We start from the raw sequence: 21800 nt of genomic DNA, 5'->3' as shown, positions 1-21800 counted from the left end.
TATTTTGAGACCACTGAGGTCACGGATTTAGATTTTTTTTTTTTTTTGGATCTATATTACCGAACTACAAATGTATAAAAACTTAAGGAATTGACAACAAATAAATTATTTAGCTCGTCAAGTATACTTGACGGTATACCAACCGCAGAACGATATAAACTGAAATCACTTAAGTAAAATAGCATTTATGGTTTCATAGCTGATCGCTGATAAAAATGTACACATTCTGAAACTACTTCGTCAATGGCATTGAACCAGATGGTATATCGAGGAATTTACAAATTACTCAGAAAGCTTTTTGTGCTACACTTTTAATCAGATGATTCCAAAGATTTTGGAGTTTTTAAACACATACAATATATACAATTATACTTTATGCTGACCAAGGAATACCAGTGTACTTTTATAGCCAATGATTTCCGTTGGAAGTGTGCAACGCAGTGAAGGGGACGTGCCCCATAAAGTATATGATCAGCATCACTAGTCGAGTCGCAAACTAGGCGGAATGCAATCTTCCCAAAAGTCTTCTTTCTATCTTTCTTTCTCATAAAACTAAAATTCATACTTTTTGGACATTTTAAGAAAATTAATTTCTAACTCCTCCAGTACACATTTAAAAAGGTGTAAAGTTGCACATTGTTCTTTTAAGCCGTTCTCGAGATACACTAATTTGAAGTTTGAGAACATTTTTTAAGTTCTTAATTTCGAAAATTCATAGCGACCCTAAATGGACACCAAAAAATTACAAAAAAATCACAGATGATAACCAAGGCAAACTCTTCAAGGTACCGGAGTTTGAAGAAAATCTAATATTTCATATGCGCAGTTGAGAAATTCTCACCCTTCTACTTGGGATATACCTTTTTTTAAATAAGTATCTCAGAATTCCGAATCACTATTGCTAGGTTTTTCCAATCAGTTTTCAGGGTTTTTTAGATCAAAATTATAAAATGTTACGGAAATGCTGTTGGTTGATAAAACTGCGCAAAGCCTGCATCTTAATAGCCGTGATAGACTTTATCATCAACCTGGTTGTGCTCAACATGTCCGGTCGTAAGTGTCGGATTGTGATCCCTTTGTAATCCCACCCTGGTAATGCATCCCCTCCCCCGAAAATTCAGAGGAGTTCATCGCTCACATCGAACAGGCGGTGGCCATCTGCCATTGCATCGGCTGTACTTTCCTGCTGGGCGGAGCTTTGATCGTAAGTCCAGATGGTATCATCAGTACCGGTAGCTGATACCATCTAAACGAACCCGCCACAGAGATCAACAATCCTGCTGATGTTCTTCCTTATAACCAGCCTGACCAACTGCATCATCATGATTGTGTACTGCATCGTCCAGCTGGTTAAACAAGAGCGACACCATGAGATAATAGTTCCTATCTCGGCTATATACATTTGTAAGTGGATATAATTGTAGAATAACGCATGCTCTGAGAACACCATTTTCAGGTCTTGATGTCTACTTCTGGATAATCGTCTATTCGTTTTATGTTGAAGTGAGAAATCCTCGAGAAGCAATAGAAGTTTGATTATCTATGTAGATAAAAAGAATCACATGGTCTTCGGGTCGGGATTGAGATATCCGATTATCCGAGGGCTGCTAGTCTCAATATTATTTGAGTTCATTGCAAAACTACCATTTATGTATTCAGTAGTCTCAAATGAAATTGAGAGTTGCTTTGGTAAATCGGATTTTCAATTCGTCTCATCGATATAAAAGAAATATGTTGTTTTTATTACTCATTGGTTATTGTTTTATTTGATAAGTTAAATCTATTAATTGAATTTAACCGAAAAAAAAAACAGTTTTAAATGGTTTTAATAATCCAAGTGACGTTTTGTATATACATGTTTGTATTGTAAAAAGTATGATATTTGTAAATATCGGGGAAAAAATAAAAATGGATACATTTTCAATTTGTACACCTTATTATTTACATGTATGTCTAAGTACTACTTATAAAGAAAAAAATGTTATCTTCGCGATAATTCATCAAGAAAGCCTTTAGACTCATAGACTATTTGAAATTATGTCAGTTATTGGAAGGAGAGTTACTCGCTGTTGACCAGCTCGAACCATTGTCTCATGGCCTCGCTGAGCACCAGCGGCAGTTGGTTGAGGTCCCTAACAATCACATAGTAGGGGAATGGGAAGCTGTCCAGGTAGGAACTAATGTTCACAGATCCATCTGCGTTCACCGCCACATGTTGTATGTCCATAATTGAGTTCTAAAAGTAATCGGAAATTAGTAAAGTTTATAAGGGATGTTTTCCAAGCAATATACCTTATTATCCGGATTATCTATTATGATGTAAACCAGGAAGATGCGCTGCAGCCGCGCCAGCTTGATGGCGTTCTTGACTTTCTGCGCACCCTCGCTAAATATATTTCGTCCATCGCTGAGGATGAGCAAGAGGTTCTCAAACAGACCATTGTCGCCGCCCAAGCCGCTCTCCTCCGCATTGGCAGTGCGCATAAAGTCCAGCAGGCCGGCTATTTTGGTCTTGTCTTGGGCGAAATTCAGGGCATTCACTAAGCGCGGCCCGTCAAACTGCTCCGTGTGATTCAAAATGATCTGCGGCGCCTCTCCGAAGGATACAATGCTCAAACGGCCACTCTCCAGCAGCGTCAACGCCTGCGAAACCAGGGAGATTGCCTCCAGAGTCAGCGTCTTGGAGTTGTTGTGGTGCATCGACTTGGAATCGTCAATGGCAATGGTGATTTTGTAGTCTCGCTGCGCCGGCTTCGTGCGTCGCAGCCAGATCTTGTCCTTGCGGAACTGCGATGCGATGTATGGGATGATTTTCTTCATGTTGATGCGCCGTCCAGTGCGGTAGTCGCCCTTTAGCCGCGTGCACTTGGTGGGCTCCAGGATGAGGCGCAGCTGCTCGCAGAGTTCACGGGCATTCTGAGTCATTCGATTGGAGATGCCCTGCCAGCTCTCGTAATCCTCGTGCTGCGGCTGTGCCTGGAGTAAAACGTAACATAGAGTATTATTATTGATTCTTCAAAAACCGCGAATTCTTAGGATTAAGAGGATATATTTGTGTGGATCATACATAACTTAACTAAAGAAACCTAAAGATATATTCTATATTGATTTTTCAAAAACCGCGAATTCTTTATCTTGCTCTAAAGAGTATGTTTTTGTGGATCATAAACTGTAATATTTGAAGACCACAAGAATTCGCATGGGCGGAAGAAGTGGAAACAAATGTCGATATATCGTATCCTTTAGTTTTAAATATTATACACAAATAACCACCTTTAAGAATTCACGACGGGTCGATGAGCTGTGAAAATGGTAATCATCGTCTTATTTAAAAATCAATTTTTTTCTTTGGGTAACCTTAAACCTGAACTGATCTACTAGAACCCATTTGACTTGGGTCGTTTGGGTTTGGGTATTTGGGTAAATGGGTAAAATTTACCCAAACCCAAACCACCTGAAATTTTTGGGGTCAGGTTGGGTAGGTAATTTTTTAAAAAGAAAGCCTGACCTACTTGACCTGAAATTTGGTTTGGATACCCAAATAAGCCATTTTGTATACCCATGCAGGGCTCTAGTTAAAACCAATTAAAATTGTGTATTTTAAAGTTAAAACCAACTAAAATGGTGTATTTTAACTTAGATAAGCATAATAAAACGGTTAAACTTACAATATCTCTTAAGATGCGTAAAAACTAGATTTGTAATGGACATACTATGGACACTTCGTGGTCAAAGCGTGGTACTTACTCCTCGGAATGTGGTCAACTGCTGTTGATATTGTTGCCGCAGCTCAATCTGTTCCGCTGAGCTCAGCTCCTCTGCGTGCGAGCTTTTGTCCAAAAGGATTTCGAGGCTATTGAAATAAAGATTTGCATAAATAAATCCCGGAGAAAATAAGCTTTTAATACTCACTTGCTGTGCGCCGTAGTCTCCGAGCTGCGTGGAACCGTCATGGTGGCCACCACCTCGCCTTCAATCTCCATGGCCTCCGGGGTTTCCAAGCGCTCCTTTGACTTTTCTGTTTTCGAGGGCTTGTCGGACTTTTGCTCCGTCTTTTCGGCGCCCAGCTGCTCGAGTTGAGCATCATCCTCTGGATCGGCTGCTGGCTCTTCGGTTTCCATCAACTCATCCGCATTCTCCGCCTCGGTTTCCTCTTCCTTCGGTGGCTCATCCTCCTGGTGCTGGATTTTCTTCGACTGTTCTTCGGTGGCATTATCCAGCGTGGTTTTGTCGCTATTTTTCGGCTCCTTCACATGCTGATACTCCTCAGCCTCCGCCTGCTCACTGGATTCCGGCTTCTCTTGCTCAGCGTCGTCCGATTCTTTGGATTCCTTCAGTTGGTCAATTGTTTTCAGCTGCTTCAGTTTGTTTTGCTCCGCTTCGCCTGGAATAAGTATTAAGATTAAGGAGTTGTATAATGCGAATAATAATCATGACTTTACCCAAGGATCTCTCCTCGTTGGTTCGTCCCTGCTTGCGCTTCTCCTGCGTTTGCCTTTCGTTTTTACGATCCTCCTGGGAGACCGTTTCCTGGGTTTCCGCGATGCCCTGGTGGCCGCCATCGTTGGTCTGCAATTTTGATTTTATTTAGAAACAGATGAATGAAATGCAAAGATAGCTGATACTGACTGAATGGATTCAATGAATTAATGAATTAATTAGCATTTTGAGTTTAATAGAATTGAATGAATTTGAATTTTGAGTTTAATAGTATTGAATGAATGAATGTCATGAATTCCGAAATAACTCAAGCTACAATTTCTTTAGAAGAAGAAAGGCCCATAATTTTGTGATTAAATCTGCCAGAATTATATTTATTTTAAGAATTAATTAGAATTTTGAGTTTATTAAAATTGAATGAATTTGAATTTTGAGTTTAATAGAATTGAATGAATGAATGGCATGAATTCCGAAATAATTCAAATAATTCAATTTTGTGATTAAATCTGCCTAAATTTTATTTACTATGCAGTTAACATTTTCCATTTCTGGAAAATTCAAAAGAATCATAAAAATTATTAATTCATTCATTCAGTTCGAAATAAATTAGAAAAACATGCAATTTATTTCACATAAAATTAAATTAAACAAATCAGAAATTTCATGGCATACTATAATAAAACAAAAATTGAATGATTCACGCAGGGGTCTAATACTCACATCGTTCTCCGCCTGGCCGACGCCATCCTTTTCCTCGCCAGTCTCCTGTTCATCGAGCTTCTGGTCCTGCTTGATATCCGGATCTTGAGGCTGCTGCACCTGGTCCGCCGAACTGCTCTGATCGGTTTCCGGCATGGACTGGACATTTTCCTCCTTGCTGGCCTTGTCCTTGGACTGCGAGTGCTGCTCCGGCTTCTCCTCGCGCTTCTCCTCCTCCTTCGGATCCTCAGGAGCGTCCTCCGGTTTTTGTTCATCCTCGTCATCGATTTCACCGCGTGTCTGTGTTTCCGGCTCTTCTTTTTCCTCCTCGGGAGTGGCATCTTCACCATCGGCCTGATCTTCTGGACCGGCCTTTGATTCCGTGCCCGCCTCATCTTCTTCAGAGTCGCTGCCGTCGCTTTGGGGGTCGCCTTCCTCCTCTGCAGCTGGCTCCTCGTCGCCATCCGCCTCTGGTTCCTCGGCCGGCTGCATGTTCTCCTTCATGGCGTCGATGTCAAAGGGATTCTCGTCGGTGGGCTGCTCCTCCTGATCGTCGTGGCCCTCGTCCACGTTATTCATATCGCCCAGGTCCATTTCTTCGGGCTCTGGCGGCTCCTCCAGCTCGTTGTGCATGGCATTTGTCTGCTCCTCGTCCATTTCGGGCTCCTTCATGTCGTCAATGTCCTTCGCCTGCTCCTTGCGCTTGTCCTCGCCGCTCGGCTCATTGGTGGCGTCCAAGCCGTCCTTCTCGTGCTCATCCTTGCCATCCTCCTTGGCCGCATCGTTCTTGGTGTCCAGATCGTTGTGCGCATCCTTCTCATCCTTGCTGCCCTTGCCCTGATCCTCCTCGTTCATCTCGGGTTCCTCCTCCTCCTCGGGCTTCTCCTCCTCGTCATCGCCCCAGATCTGATCGTCCAGCTTTTCGGCTCCCTCCTCCGTTTCGCCCATCTCCTTGTTGAGATCCTCCTCTTCTTCGGACTCCCCGCTGTCATCCTCCTCGGGCTTCTCCACGTCCTGCATCTTGGCGTCAAAGTCGTCGCTCATCTCGATGCCCTTCTCCTCCTTGCAGTCCGGCTCCTGCTTGTCGCCCTCGTCCTTTCGATCCTCCGGCCGCTTGGCATCGTCCAGCTGATCCTCGGACTCGATTTTATCCGAGGCGTCGTTCTCCCCCGTGCCATCCTCCAGGCCGAATCCCTCGCCGTTCTTATTGTCCTGCTTCGACTGTCCCTCCTCGTCTTGCATGAGATCCGGCGGCACACAGAAGCCCTTGCTGCCGATCTCCACGAAAACGGTCAGCACTATGGACAGCATCTTGGCGGAGACCTTGTGGGTGGCCAGCTGCTGGAGCAGCAGGTAGTCCGCCAGTAGTTGGTACTGCTCCAGAATGGGCAGCAGACCTACGGCTCGTCGTACGCAGAGTAGCTTATCCTGGTTTTCATCGGCATCCGAGTGCTTCAGCACCAGGAGCACATTGGATAGTTTTCCGAGCACGCGGGGCAGGCTTAGCTGTTGCCAATCGGAGGCCAGTTCCCCAGTGAGGCATTTCTTCAGGTGCTGCTCTTGCAGCGCCTCCTTAGACTCTTGATCCTCCTCCTTTGTTTCGCCATTCTCCTGTCCTTCCTCGGTCTTCGAGTGGTGCTTGTAAATCTTCTGCAGCGAGATCAGCACACTGTGCGCAATGTTGGCCAGCTCTGTGTCCGCATTGCTCAGATCTGTGGACTCGGAGGTAATCTCGGTGGTCGTCTCCACCCGCAGGCTGGCCAGGAGCTCGATGAGCGGCTGCGCCAACGGCAAATGATCATTTTGTCCAGCTCGTAGAGTTTCCAAGGTCTTCTCAATGGTCTGGAGGATTTGCTGATAGCTCTTCTGGTAATAGTCGCACTTCTCGCAGGACAGGAACTCCAAGTTGGCGGCGTTAACTTCGCTTAGCAATTTTTGGCTGCTGCCTAGGATCTGTCTACTCAAGTCCTGCAGTTCATTCTGTGGCAAGGGAATTGTCCTTATGAGTAAGCTGTTGCCGGAGTTTTCGTTGAATGTGCTGGGGGCACAACTAAGCAGCAGCTTCCACTGCTTGAAGACGTAGTGAATCTGGCAGAGATTACGTTTTATTTCCGCTGCCACATCAGCACTCCTCACAAAGTTCAGGGCCTTTAAGTTATTCTCGGCCTGCGGGACAATCTCAGCCAGCTTACGCAAGCTGTCCAGCGAATTCCTCAGCTCATGCAGCTCCTTGGTGGCTCCGGAAAGCTGCTCCCGCTGCTGCTGCACTAAAAGGAACAGGTCCACAGCAAAGCCCTTGATGCGTTCTATATTCGGGGGTCCCAGTTCCGAAAGCGGGGTCAGCATAATGTTTTGCAGCAGCTTCAACTTGAATACACTCTTCATGTAGTACAGGTCCAGGTGCTCGTCCAACTGCTGGGCACTGGGATGCAGTCGGGGCAACATGGTACGAATGTTGTAGGGAGAAAGCTGGAAATCCTCGAACTCGGTGCGCAGAGAGAGCTCCAAAAGTCCCGTCTTATAGTTGGCACCCAGCCGATGGAGCATCTTGAACAGATCCGTGAGAGCCTTGCGCTTTTGCTGGAGAATCTGCTTGGCCTCCTGCTTCTGCTGGGGCCGCTCCTTCGATCGATCCACGTTGAGGGAGCGCAAGTGCTCACATCGCTCCAACTGGCTGGCCAGCAAGTCATCGAGGTCCGTGATTAGCTCGCCGTAGGGAACCTGCCCTAAGGTTTCCCGAACCACATGTCGCGCAGTTTTGAAGTGCTTCTCCATCCGTTGCAGCAGTGCATTCTCCGACACAAACTCCTCCGGGATGGCAAACTTCTCCAGCAGCTTCTCACTGGCCACGAACATTTGTCGCTCCGCGTTTAGGTACTTAATCTTGTTGTAGTTCCTCAAACCCTTGCCCTTGTCCGTGCCAAAGGTGTAGTCCTTGGCGGTGGCATCCTTGGGCTGGAACACCTCGGTGATCTTCTCCTGCAGCGCCAGTCGGTATTCCTTCAGGAACTTGTTAAGGTTACGATGCACACTGGCCACACTGTTGCGCATGCTAAAGTAGCTGAGGTCCTTGCTGTAGCTCTGGATCTTCACAAACTCCTTTAGCTTCTTTTCGATGGGCAGGCGCCGCGACTTTGCCGAGTCCGCAATCTCGCCAGTAAACTGCGAGAAGTACAGCTGGAGATTGTGCACCGCTGCGATGAGAGGAGGCAATCCCTCAATCTTTCCGGCCCTCTCCACATTGTGCAGATACAGCTCGAATCCGTGGAGGAGCTCCATCCGAATGTGGAAGTCACCGTAGCAGGAGGCCTCCACAAACTGCCTTAAAATGCGCACCACTTGGGGCAGCTCCAGGCGCTGCGATTCTCCCAGGTCCTGGGCATCCAGCAATTGCTCCTGGGCGAAGCGTTGTTCCGCAAACTTGATGTCCGTATAGGACTGATCCATTTGCTTTTGCTGGAGGAACTGCTGCAGCAAGTTGTAGATGAAGAACCAGTAGCGATAGGCCTGCAACTCCACTTGGCCGGCCGTTTGTCCCAGGCAATTGCGCCAGTGCTGCAGCTCCAATCTCGTCCAGCGTTGGACAAACTCGGCCACCTCGATTTCCTCCGACACCAGATTGTTGTTCCTGTGGGCCACCTCATTCCAGAGGGCCAACTTCTGTCGCAGCAGCTGGAATCCCGTGTTGAAACGAACCACAGGCGCATGCGCAGGCAGTCGACGGATGCGTGAGATGACCAGCTTAATGTCCGCCAGTCCTGCGTGCTCGGGATACTGCTCCAGTTGCTCCAGCACACGCTTCTCTATCCGCTCCATGACATCCAGGCAACTTTGAATTTCACTTATATTCGAATCCTTGTAGAAATCGTAGGGGGAACTGGAAACTCCCTCCTCCAATTCAATGTCCTTGAGCTGCTTCTGCTGCAGCGCCAGTCCAAAGGCCAGTCCATTGCAGGCCCTCTCATCCAGATTGGATCCCAGTGCAGTCTTGTAGTGGCCATGCAGGTGAGCAAAGACCTGGAAGCGAGCTTGGTAAGGATCGAGCAGACGCAGCTCCGATTCCTTCGACAACTTGGGTAGTTCTCTATAATAAACCGGAGTATGCTGCACCATCACATCGATGAAATTGCGCGCCAGGAAGGCATAATCCTCTTCCAGCACAATCTGTGCCTGCTTGGCCTTGGCACTGGCCTTCTTGTCCAGTTTGAGGACCTGTTCCAGAGTAGGTTGTGCCACGAACTCGGCAAAGTCCTCGTCTAAATTCGTTGGGAAGTTCTGCTCGATTTCCTGCATCTCAATAAGCTCCTCACTGTCCACTCCTCCCTTGGTCTTGGTCACATACAGACTCTCTGCCTCCGCCTTGAGTTGACAGCGCCGCTGCTCTTCCTGCTGCCACGTCTGGTTGCAAATACCCAACGCATCGTCGTAGGCCGCAAAGGTGGTCTCGTCTATCACACTGCCCAGCGAGATGTAGTTGCTCAGCTCACTCAGCTTGGCTTTCAGCAGGCGGAAGTACTCGTATTCGCTGTGCGGCAGTTCGGCCAGTAATCCGTAGAGCCTGCTGTTCCTTATAACCAGCGGCTGCTGGGATGGGAACTGAACTATGTCCCCGATTACCTGCTGCAGCTGTTCCGCCTGCGAAACACTGCCTGCCTTCTGCACCCTGGCAAGGATCACCTTTAGGGACTCCAAGCCGAATCGCATCTGGTTCACAGCACACTTAATGGGCTCTACAAAGTCCTGGTAGTACGCAGAGTACCTGGAGAGGGTGTGATGCACGAACCGCTGGGCATTGGCTAGCCAGAGCTCCAGTTTACCCAGAACCTCTGTGCTGCTCTTGAGCTGCGCCTGCGTCGCCGCGAGGGATCCTTTGAAGCCTTCCCATTCCGAGCTAATAAGCTGGAACAGCTTGTACAGCGACTCGCAATCGCCATTTGAGTGCAGGAAGTGAGTGAGATCCTGGACGAGCGAGGCATACAGACACTGTTCCGGACGCAGGGCCAACTTCTGGGAGAGCTGCTGCTGCCGCTGGTGAGCGGTCTTCAAGCTGACCTCCAGTTGATGGCATATTTCGTCGCCAAAGTGCCGGTACTTCATTATAATCTTCATGAAATCATAGGCGGTAGTTAGAGTGCTAAGGCAATCGATATCCTCCGCTACATATTGGTTCTTCAGGCGATTCTTCTCCACGGGATCGATCAACGGGGCATTGGTGAGCAGGCACAGCTCAATGGCTCCCACCAGCGCATTGGTTAGCGAAACATCAAAAGCTGTCGTCATGGAGTCCTTGTTGATATCGTCTTTCTGCAGATTTTCAAACAACATCTCCAGTTCTTTGGCGCAGCTATCGAAGCCTGGGTTGGGTTTCTGCTCCTCCCGACTTAGGTGCCTCACATATTCCAACTCTTGTAGCAGTTGACTGGCACTTTCCTGCACTTGCGACAAATTATTAATCCTTTGGCTGTAGGTGGGACTCAGTAGCTGAGAGTTCTCCCAAAGCAGATGTCGTGTTTGCTGCAGGGAGGATCGCCATTCCTGCAATTCGCTCAAGGGTACCGATCGCAGCTGTCCATTTGGTTGACATATCAGTGATAGGAATACGCCCGATAAAGCTGGACCCTGATAGCTGAATCGACTGGATATTTCCGCGCTGCCCTCTTCTGAAGGACCTTGCACGCAATCCAGACGGGTGGATAGATTCTCCAACTGATAGCATTGAATAGAGTTGCGGTACTGCCTTTGATAAGTACGTAGTCCTTTGTAGCTGCTACCAATTGTTTCGAGAAGCCTTGCAAACTCCTCCTGGTCCTGCAGCCCGTTTAATCCCTTCTTGAGTTCAATCCAGGCACTAGACACTTCGGAATGAGGAGCGCTCTCGAGCGTTTTCAGGCACTGCCAAAGATTACTGTTCAAGGTCAGCAACTGATCCGTGAACAGGGGATTCACTTGCTCGTCAAAGTCTTCTCGCAGAGTTCCCATCAACAGTCGCTCCATAAATAATTCTCTTAAAGCGGCAAGTAAAAGTTGTGGCGAATTGGTAGATACTTCTTCTGGGTTAATATATGATTGACTCCCATCCGTTTCGGTTTCTAGAAGAGTCTTAAGACTATTGAGGTCCAACTCCAAATCGAATCCATTCTCTGCCTGGTTTTCCTGAGCTTCCTTTAACTTCGCTTGCAGCTTTACCAGGACTAATTGCAGTGTCTCATTCGGCAGGGAGCCACTCAATTCAAAAGGCTTTAGTTGAAATCCATGGATGTTCTTACGCAAGAAGGAGCGCCACTTGTTGGCCTCATCAGATCGAAGAAGCTGCCATCTTTTGAGCCAGGAAGACAACTCCAAATTTCCGTAGCTTGGTACCACACATAGTAATTTTTCCAATTCCTCCAATTCATTGTGGAGAATGATCTATGTTTTAAGGGAATACATTATTATAATAAACTATTTAAAAGTACCTACACTTTACTCACCTGTTGATCTTGGTAATAGGGCTGAAACTGGGTGAACTGCTTTGAATAAATCTTGCTAATCACGTTCAGAGGCCTTCTAGTCTCCTCGATGTACTTTTTGATTCTAACAACATTAATTACAATGCTACGCATCCTATCAAAGTGATTGTTAGCGTTCAATGCGTTTAAGGTAATCAGAAGGTGCTTCTCGAGCCACTGAAAATGGAGCACCAGCTTGTGCATCAGCGGAACGTGTAGCTCATTGTTGTACAGCAGCTTCTGCTGCGCGGTGGCCAGGATGCGATTAAACCAATGGAAGCGTGTCACCAATTGTGCATATTGCGGCAGATCCAAGCTAGCTGTCTTCAAATCCTCCAGTAAGCAGGTATGTAGAACCTCGAGCAAACTCGCAAGATTGGCTAGGAAATCATTCGAGTACTTTGCAGTCACTCTTTCCTCGAGGAGCGCCTGTGAGTACTGCAAAGCATTCATGTGGTCTACTTTTGTTACTGAATAAGGGGGTATGTCATCAACCACAAGGCGCGCCAGAAGCAAAGCGCTCAGATTTAAAGGATTTAGCACTGAGAATCCATCTTGGGTTGAGTAGTCACGGAGTCTTGGGAAGAGTGTTTGATTCCAGGGCAGATTGACCAAAGCTCCTTCGACACTGTTGCATCTATTTTGCAGGCAAGTGTAGAAATTCAGCGACAACTCTTGGATAGATGTGTGCTTCGACAACCAAGGTTGCAAGTACAGATGCCTTAGTTCCAAATCCCCAAAGGCCGATGACTCGTAAAGTATATAAAGAAAGTGTCGAATGAGTTGCTGTGGCTTTAAATGATTCAGTTTTAGGTTCTCCATTTCTTGGAAGAGAGCAGCCAACTGCTTTTGGGGAATACTTTCTTCCGAGGATCCATTCAATAACACCTTCAGTGCGACAGCCTGGAGTTTGATCAATGTCAAGGAGTTTAGGTTTCCAGAACTGAGTATAACATCGCTAAGTAAATTCTCCTGGACAGAAGCTTCTTCCACAAACGCTTCGGTTTGTGCCAGCACCACTTCGCGCAGTTTGTTTTGGTAATAAGACAATCCATAGCCCATCAAATCCGTGTTGGCCGAGTACACATAAACCTCCATGGCGGCCACATAAATAGCACGTTTCAGATGATAGCCAATCCTCTTGTAGGCGGCGCTCAGGAAAGCAAACTGCGTAAGGTGCGAAATGGAGTAGTTATTGAACTCGGTCAGCTGACTGACGCTCCTATGAACTCCCAGGATGCAATCTATAGCCTCCATTTGATGCACACCTTGCTCATGAACAAATGCGCGCATATCATCGACTGAGTAGGAATCCCTGGACAAGGAAAGCTCCACACATCGGTTGCGCATGGCACGCGACAGTTCACCATTCTTGGGATCGACAGTGAGGAAAGCACGGAAATTTGTTGATTTGTAAACCACCTCAGCGCTGTCCTGTGCACTTATTCCTTTCTCAGCGATCAGTAAGCTTCCATTTGGCTCAAATACCGGATTCAGACGATCCAGAACGGCCGAGGAGCACAGGTTCACATGCTCCAGCAAGATGAATTGGCCGCACTTTAATGAGGACACAATTTGGGAGTCCACCCATTCGAAAGATCCTCCGGTGTTAAGGGAATCCGCCGTTTTTATGTAGGCTTGAAGTAACAGCAGCTGGGACTTAGTTTCTGGCAACTTGTTGATGGCCTCCACTTGGAAGTTCTTAGGTGTTTTCTCCAGTACCTCTATCAGTTTACCTAGAGATCCCAGTCGCTCGCTGAACAATTTCAGTTCATCCAACACACTGTGCTGTTGGGACTCTAAAAAGAAATAGGATACTTTAGAAACGATTGGATTGGATCGAAGATTTACACTTACCTGCTGTCACCTTGGCAAGTCTATTGTAGCTGCTCCAGTTGTTCCACAACTCTTCCACAAACTCGGCCTGCGTCTGATGGACAAATGCCCGTTGAACACTGGCAAAGACAAGCGACTCCACTTTCTTGTAAATCACTTCCAGATGACGATTTAAATCAATCTAGTTTGGGAAAAACATTATTATTAACAAAGATAAACCTGTAGATTACAGGGTTCGGAATTTGACACAAATGTTAAAAACATGAAAAATTGTAATTTACAGTGGGAGCAAAGTTGTTTTGTGTTTTACACAAAAGTGTAAAAAACACGTCGTGTTAATAACACGTCGTGTAAATAACACAGTAAACCAACTCCCGACAACGTCATTAAATTCATCTCATTTCATGAAAAAGCCCGAATTAAATTCAAAATGTAAATTCAAATAATAAATAAAAATGTATCTAATTCGACACCTTGAAAAAGCCCAAATTAAGCTCAAAATGTAAATCGACAATTATAAAATAAAAATGTATCTAAATGGACACCTCAGACGAGCTGAAGGCCTTAGCTGCTAGAGCTCTTAATCTTAGTTAGCTAATAGTTTTAACTTTCCGTTTGCTTTATATAAATAAATAAACACTTTCTAACATATGTAGACTACAATTTTTAACACACATGTCAATAACTTTTTTTGAACCTAACACTTTGACATTTAACATGTTAATAACACTAGTTATTTACAGTGTGTGCTATTTTCCGAACTGTGGTAGACTAACTTAAAAATCTCACCTGCTGGAAACTACCAGTTACGGAGTCATCAATGATATCCGTGTTGCACAGACGATTCGAGAGCACACAGAGGGCATCGATCAACTTGGTCTTGCCGCTATCTGTAGATCCGCACAGCAGTAGAGGCTTCTCCATGTGCACAGTCTCGACGATTTGCTTGAGCAGCTGCCTCTGGCTGTCCAGCAGCAAAGGAGCCCGTTCCTGTCGCGTCGCCAAGTCCAGGGCATCCACTTGTTCCCGCTCCAACACCACATCGTTGAGATAGACCTTGTCTGCTGTCCAATAGAGAGCAACATCGTCCGAAACCTGATTCAGTTGCTCCGCATCGCATTGGAAAACTTCTGAGAAGACATTTCGGATGTACAACTTATCTTGGTCGCAGCGCATCCTCTGGTAGTAGACCAACTGCATCCTCTCGTAGAGAGTGAGCAAGAAATCCTTGAAGGCGAAGTGGAAGCAAGGTGAGATCGCCATAATGAAGCCAGTTTTCGGGTTGTGAAGCAGATCGCACCAGCGAAGAATATCACGCAGGTTGAACTCGTAAGGGCCGCCCTTGTAGCCAAACTCCATGGAGGCCACTCCGCGATCAAGTTGCTCCGAAAAACGCACCAAACGAGCAGTCAAATCGAAGGAATTCGAAATTCCCGATTCTCCCTTTCCAGAGTATCGCTCAAAAAGATTACCTCCAGTTTTGCAGTCCAACAACTTTACGAAATACTCATTTAACTGATCAAAGTACTTTCCGTACTTCACATTCACCACATGCAGCAGATCCTGGGTGGATAGCTTGCGCAGATAGACTTTGGTGAAGCGATTGAGGAAGGATTGGGGCAATCCCTTGCGTCCGCCGCCTTGCTTTAGAGGATTCTGGCAGGCGAAAATCCGAGTGGAGCCCGCCAAATGGAAACTCTTGTTTAACTCCGGTATGTAGACTTCTCCGCGATGATCCAGTACCGCATTGAGACCCTCCAGCACGGATTGTGGGGCCAGATTCAGTTCGTCCAGCAGAATCCAGGTGTTCCTGGCCTTCAAGGCGGCCAGAAGCGGACCATCGCGCCACACAAAGCTGCCTATTTGGCGGTCGGCGGATCCTGCATTTGATTCCAGCAAGTTATCCTCAGCCGGCAGATCAGTTCCAAACAAATCAGCCAAATCGGTGTGTTCGCAGAGATTAATGCGCACAATTTGATAGCCAATAGCTGCCGCAATGCTCTCCACAATGGAAGTCTTGCCCACACCAGGTGGTCCCTCCAGGAGCACTGGCTTTTGAAGGGAAAGCGCGGATAGCAGACGGAATAGATTCTGCTTGGTAGTGGGAGCATCGAAGAGGAAGTCATTTTTAACCGGCTTCTCGCGCTCCTGGTTAACATCAATGAAAAAGGGACGAATGCCGAAGCGGCTTCCATCCAACTGGACTTCGAGTCCTCGCTTCTTGGTTATCTCCTCCAAGGTAAAGTTTTCGTTGAGGATTACCCCCGCCTGTTTGATGGCCTGACTAACTATACTGGATTTAAGCAGCTCCACCTGCTCCTGTGATTCATGGGGCAGCATTTCCAGAGCATCAAGAAAGATAGTTTCCAGCCCAAATATGGCCTGCTCGGCAAAGCTCAGATTTCCATTGCTGACCATGTAATTGGCCCAGGCCAAAATGTCACGCACTGAAAACTTGAACTTCTCGTTGGTGTCGCGAATGTGGAGCACTATTTCCACCAGATACTCGGCCACTTTATGGGTGTTAATCTTTTGCTCCTTTTGCCGGCTCATGCAGTTGTAGGCAATCTCAATGAGGTCCTCCTTGTTGTCCGAGGGCAGGCACCAGACCTCCGTGAAGCGATTCCTCAGCGCAGGTGACAGCTCCTTCTTGCCGAAGTCACCGCCGGGATTCATGGTGGCCAGGAACTGGAAACCGGGCTTGGCCTGCACCACAAAGTCTGGATTGGCATCCAACTCGGAGACGCCGCCCTTTTCAGCCAGCAACACCGTTCGTTCCGTCTCCAGAATGCAATTAAGCCGCTCCAGCACTGAATCCTCGGCGAGTGAAATCTCATCGGCCATAAAATAGGAGCCCTCTTGCATGGCGTATATCAACGGACCGTCGGCCCACTCGAACAATTGAGTGGACTCTTTGCCACGACAAGGGCGCAATCCTCCCAGGAAGTCCGCTCCCTCGGTGTGCATGTGACAGTTGAGGATTCGCAGCTGGACATTCGCTATGCTGGCCAGCAACTGGCACACAGTGGTCTTTCCACAACCCGTGGGACCAACCAGAAGCACAGGTTCGTCGAACTCCAGAGCCTTGGCGGTGACCACAGCCATGCGCGTCATGTTCCGCGTCCAAACGATGTCGCCGCGCAGCTTAAAGTTCCTAATGGCATCGAGGATTTTTCTACTCACCATCGAGGAGCTTTCCCTCTCGGTTTGGATATCAAAGAGCAGCTGCAGATCCACCTTCTTGCGGAAGTTGGCAAAGAGAGTCTTCTCTATTAAATCATGCTCATCCTGCGAGCGAACCTTCGAGGACAGAACCAGATAGCCCTCCTCCACGAGATGCTGGTTCCAGTCGTACTTGATGTCCTCGTGCAGGGATTTATCCGCGTGGGTGTATCGGTTGCCCCAGCGGAAGAGATCGCGCAGGGTGAAGACCTGCTTGGAGGTGTTCTGGCGATGCTGCTGCAACTGGGTCATGCAGTGCACCATCTTGCGAGCGTAGGTCGGTGGAATGAAGCAGCGCTTCTCCAGAATAGTCTCCAACTCGCCGCGTGGAATGTCCCCAAAGTGGAGCTCGATGAAACGATTCTTGAAGGCACGCGACAGGGTCTTCCGTCCGCCATAGAGTCCCGGGGGATTCTGGGTAGCAAACAACATAAAGTTGGGATGGGCCTTCACCAGCGTTTGGGTCTCGGCGATATACAGCTCCCTGTTGTCGTCCAGAACTCGATTGAGAGCCTCTAGAATATCTGTAGAAGCGAGATTGAGCTCGTCCAGTATAATCCAGTAGCCGTGGCGCATGGCCTGCACAAGAACGCCCTCCCTGAAGGTCAACTTTCCATCCAAGTCCGCCGCATAGGTACCAATATACTCCTGAAGATCCGTATGCTCGTGATTGTTGATTCGCAGACAGCGATTGCCACTCCGCCGGGCCACATAGTCAATCAAACTGGTTTTACCCGCACTTGTGGGTCCCTGCAGCAAAATGGGCAGCTTGCCAATCGAGATGATGCGGGCCAAGTCCTTTAGGTTCTTCCTCACACTTTCCGTGAGGATGTAGTGAGTGCAGGGCTGCGGTTCGAGGTTGCCCGGCTGAATCCAGTAGCCCTCGAAATCCAAGTAGTTCTCACCCAATTGCGGCAACTGCTTGCTCAAAACGGCTTTCACGTTCGACAGCAGCGCATTCTGGATGAGAAGTAGCACCACATGATGCGAATCCGGATCGAGTTGGGTGAGAAAACTCAGGCAGAAGCTCTCGTACAGATTCCGCTCGATGGAGCCGCACAAATTCCGGGCGCAGATCCTCAAACTGCGGCAAAGTGTGCGCAGGGAGTAAACCGGTCGATTTCCGAGGCCATCATTCAACTGAAGCTCCGACAGCTTACGCAGGGATTTGTACAACTGAACGATGCTGTGCACAGACTTCCTTTGAATGCCCGTATTGGCCAGATAATCGCTGACCAGCAAACTCAAATCCGCATCCGTTGTGAGTTCGTCCACAAAGAACTCGGTGAAGCGATTGCGTATGCCCACGGGCAAATCCTTCTTGCCAATATCCGTGTTGGGATTCATGCAGGCGAAGATGCGGAAGTCTGGATGCCGTTTAACGGGCGTAAAGTCACCGCGTTCCAAGAGCACCACGGAGCCCTCCGGTTCGAGGATGGTAGAAAGACATTCCAGCGTCTCCGCCGACGCCAAGTTAATCTCATCCAACAAAACCCAGTCGCCATTGCTGATGCAGTTCACCAGAGAACCCGGGATGAAGGCAAACGAGATGTTGATGCTCTTGTCCAGCTGCATCTGCAGCTTCTGCAGCTTTTCCCGCAGCGTCTGCCAGCGAGGGAGAAACTGATGCCGCTTTAGTTCCTGATTCTTGGCCACCTGCAGACTGATATTGAGCATGGTTCGGATGATCACAGCATGGCGTCCACTGTTGTAGTGGGTGGCAAATAGGCGCAGGAACTGCAGGTTCTTCTCCTGATTGAAAGTCTCGCTCAGCAGATACTCGAATTCATTTCGCAGTGGAGCCAAAACGTAGTTCAGTTCGACGGGCTTGAAGCCGCCAACCAAATCAGAGACATCCGACTGGTTGTTCATGTTGACCACCACCAGTTTGTGTTCCGTTCGCTCGGCGAGATATTGCACGGAAGAAGTCTTTCCCACTCCAGTTTCGCCCACCAAAAGGACAGGCTCCGAGTGGCTCACACACACGGCAATCCTCTCCAGAATGCAGCTGGCCAGGCGGGTGAACGAAAAGGTACTTCGCTTGGTGCTGATTTTACCAATGGCCCTCTTTGTTTTCTGCGTCAACTTTTGTCGCTTGATTTCCTGCTCTGAAGTATCCCCGTTCTCGTTATTTTCCAACTCCGATTTGGCCAAAAGACTGGCTCTTCCGATCTTTATATGCTCCAGTCCGAATTCCACATCCGGTTTGTATTCATTGGCGAAATGTTCGCAACGCGAACGGATGATGCCCAGCTTGGCGCCGATGCTTGTGATCAGGGCGATCTTTTCCTTGCTTTGCGAGAGGTACGAACAAAACACATCCACTGCGTTTTGGAAGACAAAGTACGCACATTCCGAGCTGGTCACCGAAAACTGCGAGTTGGAGCGGTGGCACAGCTTCACCAAATCCCGGGTAGACACCAATCTTCCTGAATTGGGACTCGAGGAAAGGGAGACTTGCTCAAAGGGCAGCGCCACATATTTCTCCGTGTTGTCCGCCTTGTCGCCCGATTCCTGCTGCCTCAAATTATCCGCGGACGAGTGATGTCCACTGGAGAAGGTGAGGAATACATCCACAATCCGATTGGCCACTGTAGCCAGCTTCGGGTAATTAATGCTCACCACTTTGCACAGTTCATTGCGGGAAAGGGGCAGTATATTGATGGTATACAGATACTTGTCCAGCAGGGAGTAAAGCGATTTTTGGCCGGAGTTGCTGGCTGATTTGTTGGTTCTAGGGGATAAAAAATAACTATTAAATATGAGCATATGTTTGGTTGAAAGTTATCTTACCGCACTGTGACAAACAACTGAAATCCTGGCTCTATTTTCACGGAATCACGAAAACCGGGAACACTGAGACATTGACGCTCTAGAAGGCTACTCAGAATTGTATAGGTGTCTTGGGTGGCGGCATCTAAATCCTCCAGCAACAGCCAGTAGCCATGCATGACGGCCTATTAAAAGAATTGTGTGTTTAAGTAAGGAATATATATTGGATTTATCAACTAGAGCCCTGCGTGAATCATTCAATTTTTGTTTTATTATAGTATGTCAAAAATTTCTGATTTGTTTACTATATGAAATAAATTGAATATTTTTCTAATTTATTTCGAATTGAATGAATGAATGCATTTTTATGATTTTTTTTAATTTGCCAGATTTTTTTATGCTTTCTTTTGAGAACAAAAAGTGGAAAATTTTTAACAAGTCAATGTTAACTGCTTACAAAATAAAATTCATGCAGATTTAGTCACAAAATGATGGACCTTTCTTCTTCAAAAGAAATTGCCGTTCATTCATTCATTCAATTCTATTAAACTCAAAATTCAAATTCATTCTTAAACTCAACATTCAAAATAATTCATTCATATAAAACAAAAAAATTCAAAATAATGCATTGAATCCATTCATGCAGGGCTGTATTATCAACTCACCTGCGTCAGAACGCCAGGCAGCCAAACAAATTCCCCGGGCACATCAGTGCAACGATATTGACCGAGTAGCATTTTGCTATCGGTCTGATCTCCCAGCTGAATACGTAAAAATCCATTCCTTTGAGTCGTCTCACCCAAGTCTATAAGTTCCTCCAGCGGCAACTCCTCCAGCTTTCGCTTTCCTCCTGTCGTCTTTGGCTTCTTTTTGGGTGTCAGCAGTTGCTCCTCCTCCTCAGCTTTCTTCAGAGTTTTCTCGCGGCTTTCAATCTCATTCGGCTTGGGGCAAATGCGTCCAGTTTTGCGGGCCAGATACTCAATAAGCGTGGTTTTGCCACAGCCCACGGGTCCGGAAAGGCAAATGGGCTTGGCAGCTGCAACTCCAAGGGCAATGCTTCGCAGATTGACCACCGTTGAGTCCACCTTCACAATGCGATCGTAACAGCCATCGGTGCTGGCATAGAACTCCAGGTTCTCCTTGTTGAAGGTGGGCAGCAGAACGCCCTCGATGTTGGTCACATCCCGATTGATTTCCTGCAGTTGCATGCTCAGCAGTTGATCGCTAGCCTCCGGTGTATAGCTGCCTAGGGTGCTCCTAGCTCTGGTCCATGCCTGCTCCTTCTCGTGATCGAACTCCAGACGTGTTTTGGTGGATATCTGCTCGTTCAGGGCGTTCAGCTGAGTGTCGCTCATGTTTGTGAGCATGGCCATGATGTGGTTGCAGTAAAGTTGCGTCTTCGGGTTGGATGATTTGTGCGTATAGGTGGCTATGAAGCTGGACCAGTCCCACAGCTCGCGAAAGTAGGGTGTATCACTTTTCAGCAACTGATAGCAGCATGTGATGAGCTCCAGTTCCTCCAGATTGCCGGTGGGACTGCCATTCTTTAATTTTTTACTGGGCAGACTGCCGTTGCTCTGGATTTTCTCAAAGGGAGCTGGCTTGTCGTGAAAGTAGCTCTTGGCAAATCTGAAAGGGGGAACGATTTAGAGTTTGTTTTCAGAGGAAAACCCTGAAGAAGGCAAACCTCTGTGCATCCAGGGAGAAATCCATGAGCTTGGCCAGCGCCGCACACTCCAGCTGATACTGGCGAAACGTCTGACCAGCGGAGTCCCAGCGGAGCGACATGGAGAGCAGCAGGAGGAGCTGCTCCTCGAAACTCACGGCCACGGGCACCGTGTAGGCGGGCAGAGGCAGTTGCTCGCTGAGCGTCCGGAACAGGCGCTCCACATCCTGGGGAACGTATTTCTAAAGTGCAACAGAGATTGATTGGGATAGCTTAGAATAAAAAACAAGTTAACTCACCTGCTTCTTGATAAACTTCTGCAAACTTTGGGCAAACACGTTGTCCTCGGACTCACTTGCAGTCAGCTGCAGCAATCGCTGGGCGCCCAGGCGCAGCTTGCTGGCATTGACCTCCATCGCTCGGGGAACTAGTCAACCTTATTCTCAGTGATTTTTCAGTAATATTTCAGCCTTGATCCTGTTAAATTGCAGCAAAACGTCCCGGAATGAAGAGCAAAACACGCGAATTCAAAACACGTGCAGACACAATCAGCAGGTTGCCAGCCTGTTGTGCGGAGGCCTTCTAATTCGAGCGGTCTGGCAGGGTCTGGCGGTTTGTTTACCTTTTTTGCCGGCACGCCACGAATATCTGGCAACGCTAATCGGTGTTTTTCTTGG

The 21800-nt window shown here is 47.6% G+C and overlaps 2 protein-coding genes across 3 annotated transcripts; one reads left to right on the top strand and one right to left on the bottom strand.

The window, feature by feature from the left end:
• The first annotated feature begins 892 nt into the window (after positions 1–892).
• On the top strand, positions 893–1750 carry LOC108066822 (uncharacterized). Of its 2 annotated transcripts, none has more exons than XR_001770369.3 (4): positions 893–1053; positions 1122–1204; positions 1304–1404; positions 1457–1750. XR_001770369.3 is itself a non-coding variant. In XM_017155504.3 (4 exons), exons 1-4 carry the CDS (start codon positions 951–953, stop codon positions 1534–1536), a joined length of 405 nt encoding a protein of 134 aa, XP_017010993.1. In that variant the 5' UTR covers positions 893–950; the 3' UTR covers positions 1537–1750. The 2 variants fall into 2 exon arrangements, 1 of the variants encoding a protein (XP_017010993.1); XM_017155504.3 differs by having other exon boundaries at positions 1266–1404.
• Positions 1751–1823: 73 nt separating this feature from the next.
• On the bottom strand, positions 1824–21690 carry LOC108066821 (midasin). The gene is made up of 13 exons (XM_017155503.3): positions 21423–21690; positions 21145–21365; positions 20123–21086; positions 19479–19642; positions 14253–19419; positions 13485–13644; positions 11610–13426; positions 5161–11547; positions 4443–4569; positions 3913–4384; positions 3748–3853; positions 2293–2976; positions 1824–2236 (listed from the first exon to the last, which is right to left on the bottom strand). Exons 1-13 carry the CDS (start codon positions 21537–21539, stop codon positions 2060–2062), a joined length of 16563 nt encoding a protein of 5520 aa, XP_017010992.3. The 5' UTR covers positions 21540–21690; the 3' UTR covers positions 1824–2059.
• Between the last annotated feature and the right edge of the window lie 110 nt (positions 21691–21800).

The sequence above is a fragment of the Drosophila takahashii genome, chromosome 2R, assembly GCF_030179915.1.
Source record: "Drosophila takahashii strain IR98-3 E-12201 chromosome 2R, DtakHiC1v2, whole genome shotgun sequence".
Classification (NCBI taxonomy): Eukaryota; Metazoa; Arthropoda; class Insecta; order Diptera; family Drosophilidae; genus Drosophila; species Drosophila takahashii.
Note: the sequence above shows the minus strand (reverse complement) of the source record. Positions and strands in the feature narration are given on the sequence as shown.